The sequence below is a fragment of the Danio aesculapii genome, chromosome 6, assembly GCF_903798145.1.
Source record: "Danio aesculapii chromosome 6, fDanAes4.1, whole genome shotgun sequence".
Taxonomy (NCBI): Eukaryota; Metazoa; Chordata; class Actinopteri; order Cypriniformes; family Danionidae; genus Danio; species Danio aesculapii.
Genome location: NC_079440.1, coordinates 59,994,251 through 60,006,283, shown reverse-complemented (window position 1 = coordinate 60,006,283; position 12,033 = coordinate 59,994,251). Strand labels below are relative to the sequence as shown.

The window sequence follows — 12,033 nt, the reverse complement described above, 5'->3', positions numbered from 1 at the left end:
TATATTGATGTAGGCTAGAAAATAATATGTCTTGTAATATTTTAATCCTTTTATATTTATATCCATCATATATCCTTATTATATCATATATATATCTTTAATATTTTAATTCTTTTTCATTACTAAAGATATTTGTGTATTGCTGTACACCCTGTGTGTATTAAGCAATGTGCAATCGAGGCGCACAACTAACGTGCTCTGCAATGGACAATAGACCGGCTTTGTTCTGGTCTATTGAACAGTCTATTTAAGTTCCTCAAAATAGCAATGCACCAGCAATGCGCCTCAACACGCCTCCTTTTTTAGAGCAGAACGCTTATGGGTGCACATATGAGCGCGAATGCATTTGCTATTTAAACAACGTGACGCAAAATGTCAAAACAACTCTTGCGCCAAGCTAAAACTAGCAAACAACTATTGCGTCGCGCCTTGCGCCACATTGCGCTGGATGTATGATAGGGCCCGCATTATTTTTGTAAAGCGGCTTTGTAATGATAAGTACTGTAAATAGTGCAATACAAATACAATTTTTTATTTACTAAATGTAAGACAAACTGTAGATCTTTCATTCATTCATTTTCCTTCGGCATAGTCCCTAATTTATCAGGGGTCAACTCAGCGGAATGAACCGCTAACTATTCCGGCATATGTTTTACGCAGTGAATGCCCTTCCACCCGCAACCCAGTACTGGGAAATACCCATACACACTCACACACACACACACACACACACTCATACACTACAGCCAAATTAGTTTACCCAATTCACCTATAGCACATGTGTTTGGACTGTGGGGGCCACCGGAGCACCTCTAGACTTTGGTTTAAGAAGCATCAAGTCAAGTAAACAGATTCCTATTTGAGTAATTAAATGCATTTATTGTAATCAGAAAAGTCATTCATATATAGCTTTAATGATGTAAGGGGCGACACGGAGGCTCAGTGGTTTGCACTGTGGCCTCACAGCAAGAAGGTTGCTGGTTCAAGTCTCGGCTGGGCCAGTTGGCATTTTTGTGTGGAGTGTGCATGTTCTCCCCATGTTGGCGTGGGTTTCCTCCGGGTGCTCCGGTTTCCCCCACAGTCCAAACACATGCGCTATAGGGGAATTGATGAACTAAATTGGCCATAATGTATTAGTGTGTGTGAATGAGTGTGTATGGGTGTTCCCCAGTACTAGGTTGCTGCTGGAAGGGCATTCGCTGTGTAAAACATATGCTGGAATAGTTGGCGGTTCATTCCGCTGTGGTGACCCCTGATTAATAAATGGACTAACCTGAAGGAAATTGAATGAATGATGTAACTTGTTAAATTCAGTATGTCTGTCTTCTTTGTCAGAGGCGGCAGATGAAGATGGAGCTCAGCTGGAGGAAGAGGAGCTGATCGATATCGATGAAGAGGCAGATCTGATCCAGGCTGAGAGGATAGTGGTGGACGCTGAACACGGAGATAAAGACAAATATAAGATGAAAGTAGAAGAGAAGAACATTGCTGCCATGGCGGAGCTGATGCTGGCTTTAAACCTGAATGATACTGAAGCACAGCCAGGCCAGAGCCAGACACAGACTCACGCTCAGGCTGATGAACAGGAATGGCAGGTATGAATATTCATGCATTAAATAATATATTATATAATAAAAAAATATTAGTGTTGGGCAAAAAATAATCGCATCTAAAATAAAAGTTTTTGACATAATTTAAGTGTGTGTACTGTATATTTATTATGCATATGTAAATATACACATATTTGAGATGGTGACTCAGTGGTTAGCACTGTCGCCTCACAGCAAGAAGGTCGCTGGTTCAAGTCCCGGCTGGGTCAGTTAGCTGTGTTCTCCCTGTGGGAGGGTTTCCTCCCAGTTCTTTGGTTTCCTCCACAATCTAAACACATGCGCTATGGGGGAGTTGAATAAAATAAATTGACCGTAGTGTATGAGTGTGTGTGAATGTGAGAGTGTATGGGTGTTTCCCAGTGCTGAGTTGCGGCTGGAAGGGCATCCGCTGTGTAAAAAGTATGCTGGAATAGTTGGCGGTTCATTCCACTGTGGCAACCCCTTATAAATAAAGGCACTAAGCTGAAGGAAAATGAATTAATGATACAAATTATATGTAAATTGAATTATCTATGTAACAAAATTGCTTTGTATAGTTTTGTTTCTATCACATATACATAACAATCATATATATATATATATATATATATATATATATATATATATATATATATATATATATATATATATATATATATATATATATATATATATATATATATAACACACACATATTATGTCGAAACATAATGTTATTTACTTATGAATAAGTAAATAATTCTTTTTTAACAATACTTATGTTATTATGGATGCTATTAATCTATGACCAGCACTAAAATATCCTTCTCTTGTTCAATTCAAATAGTCATGCATGGTCACAAATGTATTTTTAAAACCTCAAAGGTTTCATTCAAAAATTTGTGCATAAACATTTTGTATACAGTAAAATTGTAATTTAAAAAATATATATATTCCAAGTACCATTTTTTTAACACATTTTTAAACATATAATAGTTTTAACAACTCATTTATTTTCTACTGTTTATTTTGCAAGATACTAACATTCAGATTAAACTGCAATTTAAGGGCTTAACTAAGTTAATTAGGCAAGTTATAGGACAACAACAGTGGTTTGTTCTGTAGACAATCCAAAAAAATAAGGGGTCTAAATTATATTGAACCTACAAAACTACTGTGAAATTTTCCTTGTTAGGTTAAATATCACTTGGGAAATATAAAATTTTATATATATTAAATTTATAAATATATATATACAGTTGAAGTCTGAATTATTAGCCCCCGTTTCCCCCAATTTCTGTTTAACGGAGAGCAGATTATTTTCAACACATTTCTAAACATAATAGTTTTAATAACTCATCTCTAATAACTGATTTATTTTCTCTTTACCATGATGACAGTAAATAATATTTGACTAGATACTTTAAAGACACTGATATACAGCTTAAAGTGACATTTAAAGGCTTAACTAGGTTAATTAGGTTAACTAGGCAGGTTAGGGTAATTAGGCAAGTTATTGTATAACGATGGTTTGTTCTGTAGACTATTGAAAATAGTGTATAGTGTATGTGTATATATATATATATATATATATATATACACATATATATACATATATATATGTGTATGTATGTGTGTGTGTGTGTATGTATGTAAAATCACAGGAGGGCTAATCATTTTGCCCTCAACTGTAATAATGTTTTTATACAACATATTACCATTCACCGGCCACTTTTTTAGGTACACCATGCTAGAACTTACTTTTAACTTTAGAACTGCCTTAATTATTTGTGTCATAGACTCATTTCGATTAATTAAATAATCAATCAACACACATTTGCACATCCAGCATGTTGTTCCAAAGACTTTTATTTCTTATGTAAAAAATAAAATGATGTTTATGAACATTAGCGTAGCATATTTAGAAAATGAACATTAGCGTAGCATATTTAGCATAACAAATTCAACAAAAACGTAAAGATAAAAATAAAAATGGACGTCTTCATGTTTTCCCAAAGCTTTGTTCCTCTTGTAGAAGATAAATGAGTTTGTGAATGTTTAGCATACAGTTCCTGGTATATTTACATGCACTGAAAATTATTATTATAAATAAAAAAAAACACCATAAAGGTCAGGGTTATGCAAGACCTGGAATATCCTGTTCATCATTCATTCATTTTCCTTCAGCTTAGTACCTTTATTTATCAGAGGTCGCCACAGCGGAATGAACCACCAACTATTCCAGCATCTGTTTTACTCAGCGAATGCTCTTCCAGCTGCCCAGCTGCAACCCATTATTGGGAAATACCCATACACACGTTCACACACATACTTATACACTACGAACGTTTTAGTTATTTCAATTCCCCTATCACACATGTGTTTGGACTGTGGGGGAAACCGGAGCACCCGGAGGAAACGGAGGAACGGAGGAAACGGAGGAAACCCACGCCAACACGGGGAGAACATGCAAACTCCACACAGAAATGCAACTGACCCAGCCGGGACTCGAACCAGTGATCTTCTTGCTGTGAGACCACAGTGCAAACCACTGAGCCACTGTGTAGACTAAATATTCTGTTAATATTCTGTTAAATTATGCAAATGAAATGCCTTTTGAATGTAATTTAAAGTTGATTTTAAAGGCATAGTCTGATGTCCTGTTGGTGTGTGTGTGTTCAGATGCAAGGCCACCAGAAGAAAAAACTCCGGCAAATGGCTCGAAAAGAGCTGAAGAAAACTTCAGCCATGAGTGAGAAGGAAGAAAGGCGTATCAGGGATGTTTGGAGCCTGAGTCCGAAGGACAGATGGAAACTGTATCGGTAAGACACACATGCATGCACACACACACACACACACACACACACACACACAAATTTGTTCCTATATCCCGGTAAGGACTGTTTCTACTATATAAACTATACATTCTCCTCATCTACCCCAACCCTTAAAGGAGACAATCTGAATTTTTACATTTTCAAAACACTTCATTCTGTGTGATCTATAAGCATGTTTGTCCATGAGGACCTCAATTTTGGTCTTTATGGTGACACAAGTCCCCTTAAGTCTGTGTGCACTCCGGTTTAAGTCCCCATTGGGGTATAAAAACAAGAACACACACATGCACACTGTCCAGCAGATGGCAGCATTTACCAACAAATCTGCACTGCTGTATCTGACAGGGTTTTTTAAACATTTTTTTTTACGCTAGGATACATTTCTCAATGCTTTGGTTAGGAAAGCTGTGTGAAAAGTTTAGCAAAAAAATCACCAGATTTTAGATTAGCACAGGAGTTCATTTTACATTCAAAAATGCATTAAAACTATCAAAACACTGAGTCACATGTCTGTAATGACGCGTGTCTCCGGTCAGCTCATTTATTATTTGACACACCAGCAAAGGTTGACACTATGGTGGCATTAAAGTGTTCATTCATTTTCATTCGGCTGAGTCCCTTATTCATCAGAAGTCGCCACAGCGGAACAAATCATCAACTTATTCAGCAAATATTTTACACAGCGGATGCTCTTTCATCTGCAACCCAGTGCTGGGAAACATCCATACACACTTATTCACACAAACACACTACGGCCAATTTAGTTTATTCAATTTCCTTGTAGTGCTTGTGTTTTGACTGTGGGGGAAACCGGAGCACCTGGAGGAAACCCACGCCAACACCAGGAGAACATGCAAACTCCACACAGAAATGCCAACTGGCCCTGCCGGGACTCAAATCAGCGACCTTCTTGCTGTGAGGTGACAGTGCTAACCACTGAGCCACCATGTCGCCTGGCATTAAAGTGTTTTTTTCTGTGAAAAGTACATACAAAAGTAATATATATATATATATATATATTATTATTATTTTTTTATTTAGTTATTTCAAAATGCAAGATTTTGTATATACGTGTGCATGATATACTTATAATTTAGTATTATATGTAATCAAAATTACATCATATTTTAGAAATCATGTAATTGTAATTAGAGTAAATGGATTACATCATTACACATTATTTACACAATGGCAGTTAATTATTCATAATTCATTTATCGCCCTAATTTTCCTCTATTTTGTTATAATAATACCTGCATTTTATATTCTCTCATGAGTATTTTCTTGATGTTTGCAATATTGCTGTTGTTTGATGTTTTAAATTATGCATTGATATAATTGATATGGTATATGCACATCGAGTGTTTATTTTTATTTATTTATTTTTATTTTTTCGTGGAGTCTACAAACCCCCCCCAACAATATCAATAATTTACACTTTTTAAAAAAAACGATAACTAAGGGTAAACGAGAACATTCAAAGTCCCCTCAGTCCCCCATCCCACCCCCAAGGAGGAGAAAAAAACCCCAAAATAAAACACACACACAACAACATTAGCACTTACATGAATTGTCAAAGCAACTAAATAAATATACATAAAAAATAAATGACACAAGCACACACTAATAAAAAGGGCAGAGATCTTTCTTTGGGGGAAAAAAACTAAACAAAAAAAACCATAAATCAGCGAAGAGATGTGTTTTATTCTTGACTAAATTAATTAGAGGATCCCAGTTTTTATAGTATTTTTCAGTGGAACCTCTTAATACATCGAGTGTTTATAGGTGAAATATTTGATGTCTCTGTGATATTGTTGGGAATTTAATGCCTTTCAATATTAGTTTTAGTAATGTTGAGCGGCTGAATGAAATCTGTACTTCTGTTTCTTTTATTTTGGCTAGAGTAAAAGCGTTTATTGATTAAAACATTTTTTTTTTAAATAATAATTTAAGGTCAATATTATTGGCCCCCTTTAGCAATATTTGTTTTGGATTGTCTACAGAGCAAACTACTGTTATACAGTGACTTGCCTAATTACCCTAACTTTACCCTAATTAACCTAGTTAAGCCTTAAAATGTCACTTTAAGCTGAATATTAGTATCTTGAAGAATATCTAGTCTAATATTATGTGCTGTCATCATGGCAAAGAGAAAAGAAATGAGTTATTAAAACCATTATGATTAGAAATGTGTTGAAAAAATCTTCTCTACACTAGAGAAATTGGGGAACTAAATATACAGGGGGGCTAATTATTCAGATTTGTTCCCAGTGATGGGTTGCAGCTGGAAGAACATCCACCGCGTAAAACATATGCTGGATAAGTTGGCGGTTCATTCCGCTGTGGCGACCGCAGATTAATAAAGGGACTAAGCTGAAAAGAAAATGAATGATTGAATAAATAATAATTCTGATTTCAGCTGTATATGTTTTCTCCATCAGGCTCTGGGTTTTGCGCTATCGCAGTGATCTCCGCACTAAAGCTCTTGCTTCTGAACAAGTGTATCAAGAGGCGGCAGAGCGTCTGAACGAAATCCGCCGTCATGAGGACCTGTGTGTGCTGCGGCAGGCACTGGTTGTGGGAATGACCACCACTGGTGCTGCTAAATACAGGCAGGCTCTCCAGCAGCTGCAGCCCAGGCTGGTGATCGTGGAGGAGGCAGCAGAAGTGCTGGAGGCGCACACCATCACCACACTCAGCAAAGCCTGCCAGCATCTCATACTGATCGGAGACCACCAGCAGGTACACACAGCTGCAGTTATCTCTGATCTGTTATTGTCAATAGAGTCAGAGTAGATGATGTTTAATTTAGACTTAATAATCATCATCATCATGTATGTACAGCAGGTACACCACTGCAGCTATCTCTAATATATTATTGTCCTTAGATTCAGAGTTGATGATGAGTAGATTAGATTTTAATATTAATAATAATAATAATAATAATAATAATAATGATAATCATGTGTGGAGTTTGCATGTTCTCCCCGTGTTTGCGTGGGTTTCCTCCGGGTGCTCCGGCTTCCCCCATAGTTCAAAGACATGTGGTACAAGTAAATTGGGTATGCTAAAATTGACCGTAGTGTATGAGTGTGGATGTTTCCCAGTGATGGGTTGCGGCTGGAAGGGCATCCGCTGCGTAAAACATATGCTGGATAAGTTGGCGGTTCATTCCGCTGTGGCGACCCCAGATTAATAAAGGGACTAAGCCGAAAAGAAAATGAATGAATGAATAATAATCATCATCATCATCTTCTTCATCATATATGTACAGCAGGTACAAGACTGCAATTACTGCCAGTCAATCGAAAGAAAATTTGGATAATTAAAGAGTAGTTTCGACTTACTATTATTATTATTATTATTATTATTATTATTATTATTATATTTTATAATTTATTATTATTATTATTATTATTATATATTTTTATAATTTATTATTATTATTTTTATTATTATTATTATTATTATTAAATTAATTATTAGTAATTATATTAATATTATTATTATTATTATTTATTGTAAACAAAATTTGTTTTATTTTTTATCAATATAATAAAATTTGATTACTGTTAGTATTACTAATACTATTATTTATTGTTAATAGTTACTAAAAAATGAATGCTTTCATTAGAAATTAATAAAATATATTTTATAGTCATATTTAATTATTGCTCTGACTAAAATTAATTTTAAATAAATCATTTTCCTTAACTTTTTGTAAAAAAATACTGATATTCTTTATTATTATTAATATTTGCTATAAAATATAAAAAAATAAAGATTAATATTTTTTTATTAATTATTTAATTCGTATTTGATTATTATTATTTTTATCAGCTTTTTATATTATCAATACTCAAAGATGAGTACTATTACTGATATCATTATAAATATTTAACAAAATTTTACAATCATTATAAGATAATGAAATTTGAAAATGAAATTAATGTAATATTTTTTATTGATTTATAAATGATTATTATTATTATTATTAAGTAATAAAGTAAAATTGATAGAAAATCTTAATCAATATTATTAATTAAAATGTATGACTTTCTGCTTCTGATTTACTGTGCTGCTTACATGTGCTAATATGTGTTCATGTACTTATGCACATCTTTGCAGCTGAGGCCTAGTGCAACAGTGTATGAACTTGCCAAGAATTTCAGTCTGGAAGTGTCCATGTTTGAAAGGCTTGTCAGAGTGAACTTCCCATTCGTGCGCCTCAACTACCAGGTTACTTTCTATATTATTACCTAGGTTGACAAGCCAATAATCATTGATAATACAAAGTGAATACCTAGTTATTAATTTATTTTTTGCAATGCATTTCTAGCATCGCATGAGGCCAAGCATCGCTCGCCTGTTGACTCCTCATATATACTCATCTCTGGAAAACCATCCCTCTGTGCTGAAGTATGACAATGTCAAGGTAAATCAATTAAGCACAAAAAAGAACTTACTAGAACTTACTTACTTACAATGCCGATACAGCGTTTGTTCAAAAGTAATTTGGGAACTATCATGTACTTGACTCCTGCATCTTTCGATCTACAGGGGGTTCTAACAAATCTCTTTTTTGTGGATCACACTCAACCTGAAGAAGAGATTAAGGATGGACGAAGCCACCAGAACCCGCACGAAGCTCGTTTTGTGGTCGAGCTTTGTCAGTATCTGCTGTTCCAGGACTATAAGCCTTCCCAGATTACCATTCTCACCACATACACTGGACAGCTTCACTGTCTGCGTAAGCTCATGCCATCTCCAAAGTTCTCCGGCGTCAAGGTCCATGTTGTCGACAAGTATCAAGGAGAAGAGAACGATATTATTATATTGTCTCTAGTGCGCAGCAATCCTCAAAGGAGGGTGGGCTTCCTGAACATACCCAACCGTGTCTGTGTTGCGCTTTCTCGAGCTAAAATGGGTCTGTATTGTATTGGAAATATGGACATGCTCAGCTCGGTTACACTATGGAGCAACATCATTCACACTCTGAGAGAGCATGAACAAGTGGGACCTGCTTTAACACTGAGCTGTCAGAACCATCCAGATAAACAGATCCACGCATCCTGCGGTAATGATTTCAAAGGTGCCCCTGAAGGTGGTTGCGATCAACCCTGCCAGTATCGCCTGGACTGTGGCCATGTGTGCACCCGTATGTGCCACCCATATGATGCCGAACACAAGGAATACAAGTGCATGAAGGACTGCTCAAAGGTGCTGTGCGAACTGGGCCACAAATGCACACGCCGCTGTCACCAAGAATGTGGCCAATGCATGGTACCTGTAGATAAGATAATACCATCATGCCAGCACAATCAGAGGGTGCCTTGCCACAAAGATCCTGCAGAATTTGTGTGTCAAGTACGATGCGAAAAGACTCTTCCATGTGGGCATCCCTGCAAGGCGACCTGTGGAGAGTCCTGCACCAGTCAGTGCATGGTGAGAGTTCCGATAGAGCTGAAATGTGGACACATGCAAGAAGAACCATGCTTTGTTTCTAGGGATCACAAAAATGAGCCAAGATGTAACACCAAATGTGGTACTGTCTTAAAATGTGGCCATTCTTGTCCAGGAACGTGCAATGGATGCCATCAAGGTCGTCTGCATAAAGCATGCACCCACAAATGTCAACAAATCCTAGTGTGTTCCCATGAGTGTCGGGAGCCTTGCGTAAGGGATTGTCCACCGTGTTCCTCTCGCTGCCAGAACCGTTGTGTTCACAGCGAGTGCAAGAAGACTTGCGGTCAACCTTGTGCTCCTTGCAGGGAACCCTGTGCATGGCAGTGTCCTCATCACAGCTGCACCAAACTGTGTCATGAACCGTGTGACCGTCCACCTTGTTCTGTTCCCTGTAACAAGACCTTGACCTGCGGACACCGCTGCATAGGTCTGTGTGGAGAGCCTTGTCCGAATAAGTGTAGGGTTTGCCATAAAGACGAGGTCACGGAGATCTTCTTCGGCAATGAGGATGAACCAGATGCTTGTTTCATTCAGCTTGAAGACTGCAAGCACTTGTTTGAGATCACAGGAATGGATCAATACATGAATCTTGATAATGATCAAGGTGCTGAATTGGCTCAAAGGGTGATCCGACTTAAGGACTGTCCTAGGTGTCGCACTCCCATCCGAAGAAACCTTCGTTATGGCACTCACATCAACCGCAGCCTAGCAGCCATCGAGATGGTCAAGGAGAAGATTAATGGTGTGCCAGATACTATCAAGCAACAGCAGGATGTCCTTAGCTTGGTATTGAATGATAAGACAAACTTGAAAAGGCATCTTCCTGACAAGTTTGACTCACTTCAAGAGAAGCTCAACACAAATGGCTTTTCAGTCCAACAACTCTGGCATCTCGAGAACTTGATGAATTTCCTTGAAAGTATTGGAAAACTAAAAGCAACACAGGGCAATGATGCGAGTATCCTTAGGGAAAGATTACAAAAAAATCAACCATTCTTTAGAAAAACTGAAGAAGTCTTGAGATTTCTCTTAGATCCCACTCAGAGGTTTTCAGACCAGCAGGTTGCAGATCTTGAGCGTGAGTTGAAGAGACTGTCCTACTTGGCTGAACTCAACGAACGCTGCAGGATGTCTCGGTCTAAATCTCCAGAGGTTGTTCTTGGCACCGAAGTCCAACAGTTAAGAGGGATCCTGGAGGACACTTTGCCTTTCTCTGAGGGTCTGGAGCGTACAGTCAAACAGATGTTCACAGAGCTGGATGTCAGACTGCCACGCAGTGGCCTGGGCATCACTGAAGAGGAGAGGGTGATGATAGTACAAGCCGTCGGTTTGAATAAAGGCCATTGGTACAAATGTCCCAACGGGCATGTCTATGCTATCGGTGAATGTGGGGGTGCTATGGAAAAATCCAATTGTCCTGAATGCCATGCAGAAATTGGAGGCTCTTGTCATGCGCTTACTCAGGGAAATGCTGTGGCATCTGAAATGGACGGCGCACAACATCCTGCCTGGTCAGATGCTGCCAACATGGCAAACTTTGACCTGGATAACTTTGAAGATTGAAATTATTAGTTACTGTTGTCTTTGGTTACCAGGCTTTTAGTCTGGTTTACAAGTGTGTCATATACTGCACATTTAATGATTCAGCTTAAAAGTGCTGTACTTATTGATTTAATTCTGTTGTCTGATATCTATATAGAGATATTAAATAGATGGCTGGCTGAGCTCCATATCAAAGTCCATCGCACACTGGATGCGAAGCGATGTGCATTTTAAATTACTTAACATTGTTTTTAATGAGTGTACTGTATGCACATCATTGCCGCAATGAGACTTTCTTCTACATTACTTAGCAGCGTATATAAGCAATGTGAATACGTGGTGCTGCTTTAGCAAATTCCCATCAATCATGCCTCGATCGATTTCAAAATAAAAGTCCACTTACATAGTAAGTTTAATATAAGCATAGATATATATTATCGTTGCAGTCTCACTAGTAAACCTTGTGGCCAATCAAAAGAAGTCAGTGGCATGCATATTAATGATCCCTTGTGCAACGTATCAGTTTGAATTTACATTCATGGGATTTACATGAAATTGAGGAAACACTGGTGTTTAAGGCTCATGAATCCATTTCCACGTACTGAACTCTTATTATACCG

The 12,033-nt window shown here is 37.4% G+C and overlaps 1 protein-coding gene across 1 annotated transcript in view; it reads left to right on the top strand.

Annotated features, from left to right (window-relative positions):
* The window catches only part of znfx1 (zinc finger, NFX1-type containing 1), a 32,291-nt gene extending 20,810 nt beyond the window's left edge, over nt 1–11,481 (top strand). Inside the window, exons 10-15 of the mRNA XM_056460630.1 lie at nt 1,336–1,595; nt 4,251–4,390; nt 6,847–7,147; nt 8,534–8,644; nt 8,745–8,840; nt 8,966–11,481. Of these exons, the coding sequence (XP_056316605.1) occupies nt 1,336–1,595; nt 4,251–4,390; nt 6,847–7,147; nt 8,534–8,644; nt 8,745–8,840; nt 8,966–11,434 (3,377 nt within the window). The 3' untranslated portion in view covers nt 11,435–11,481. The remainder of the gene's footprint in view (nt 1–1,335; nt 1,596–4,250; nt 4,391–6,846; nt 7,148–8,533; nt 8,645–8,744; nt 8,841–8,965) is intronic.
* Nucleotides 11,482–12,033: the final 552 nt, after the last annotated feature.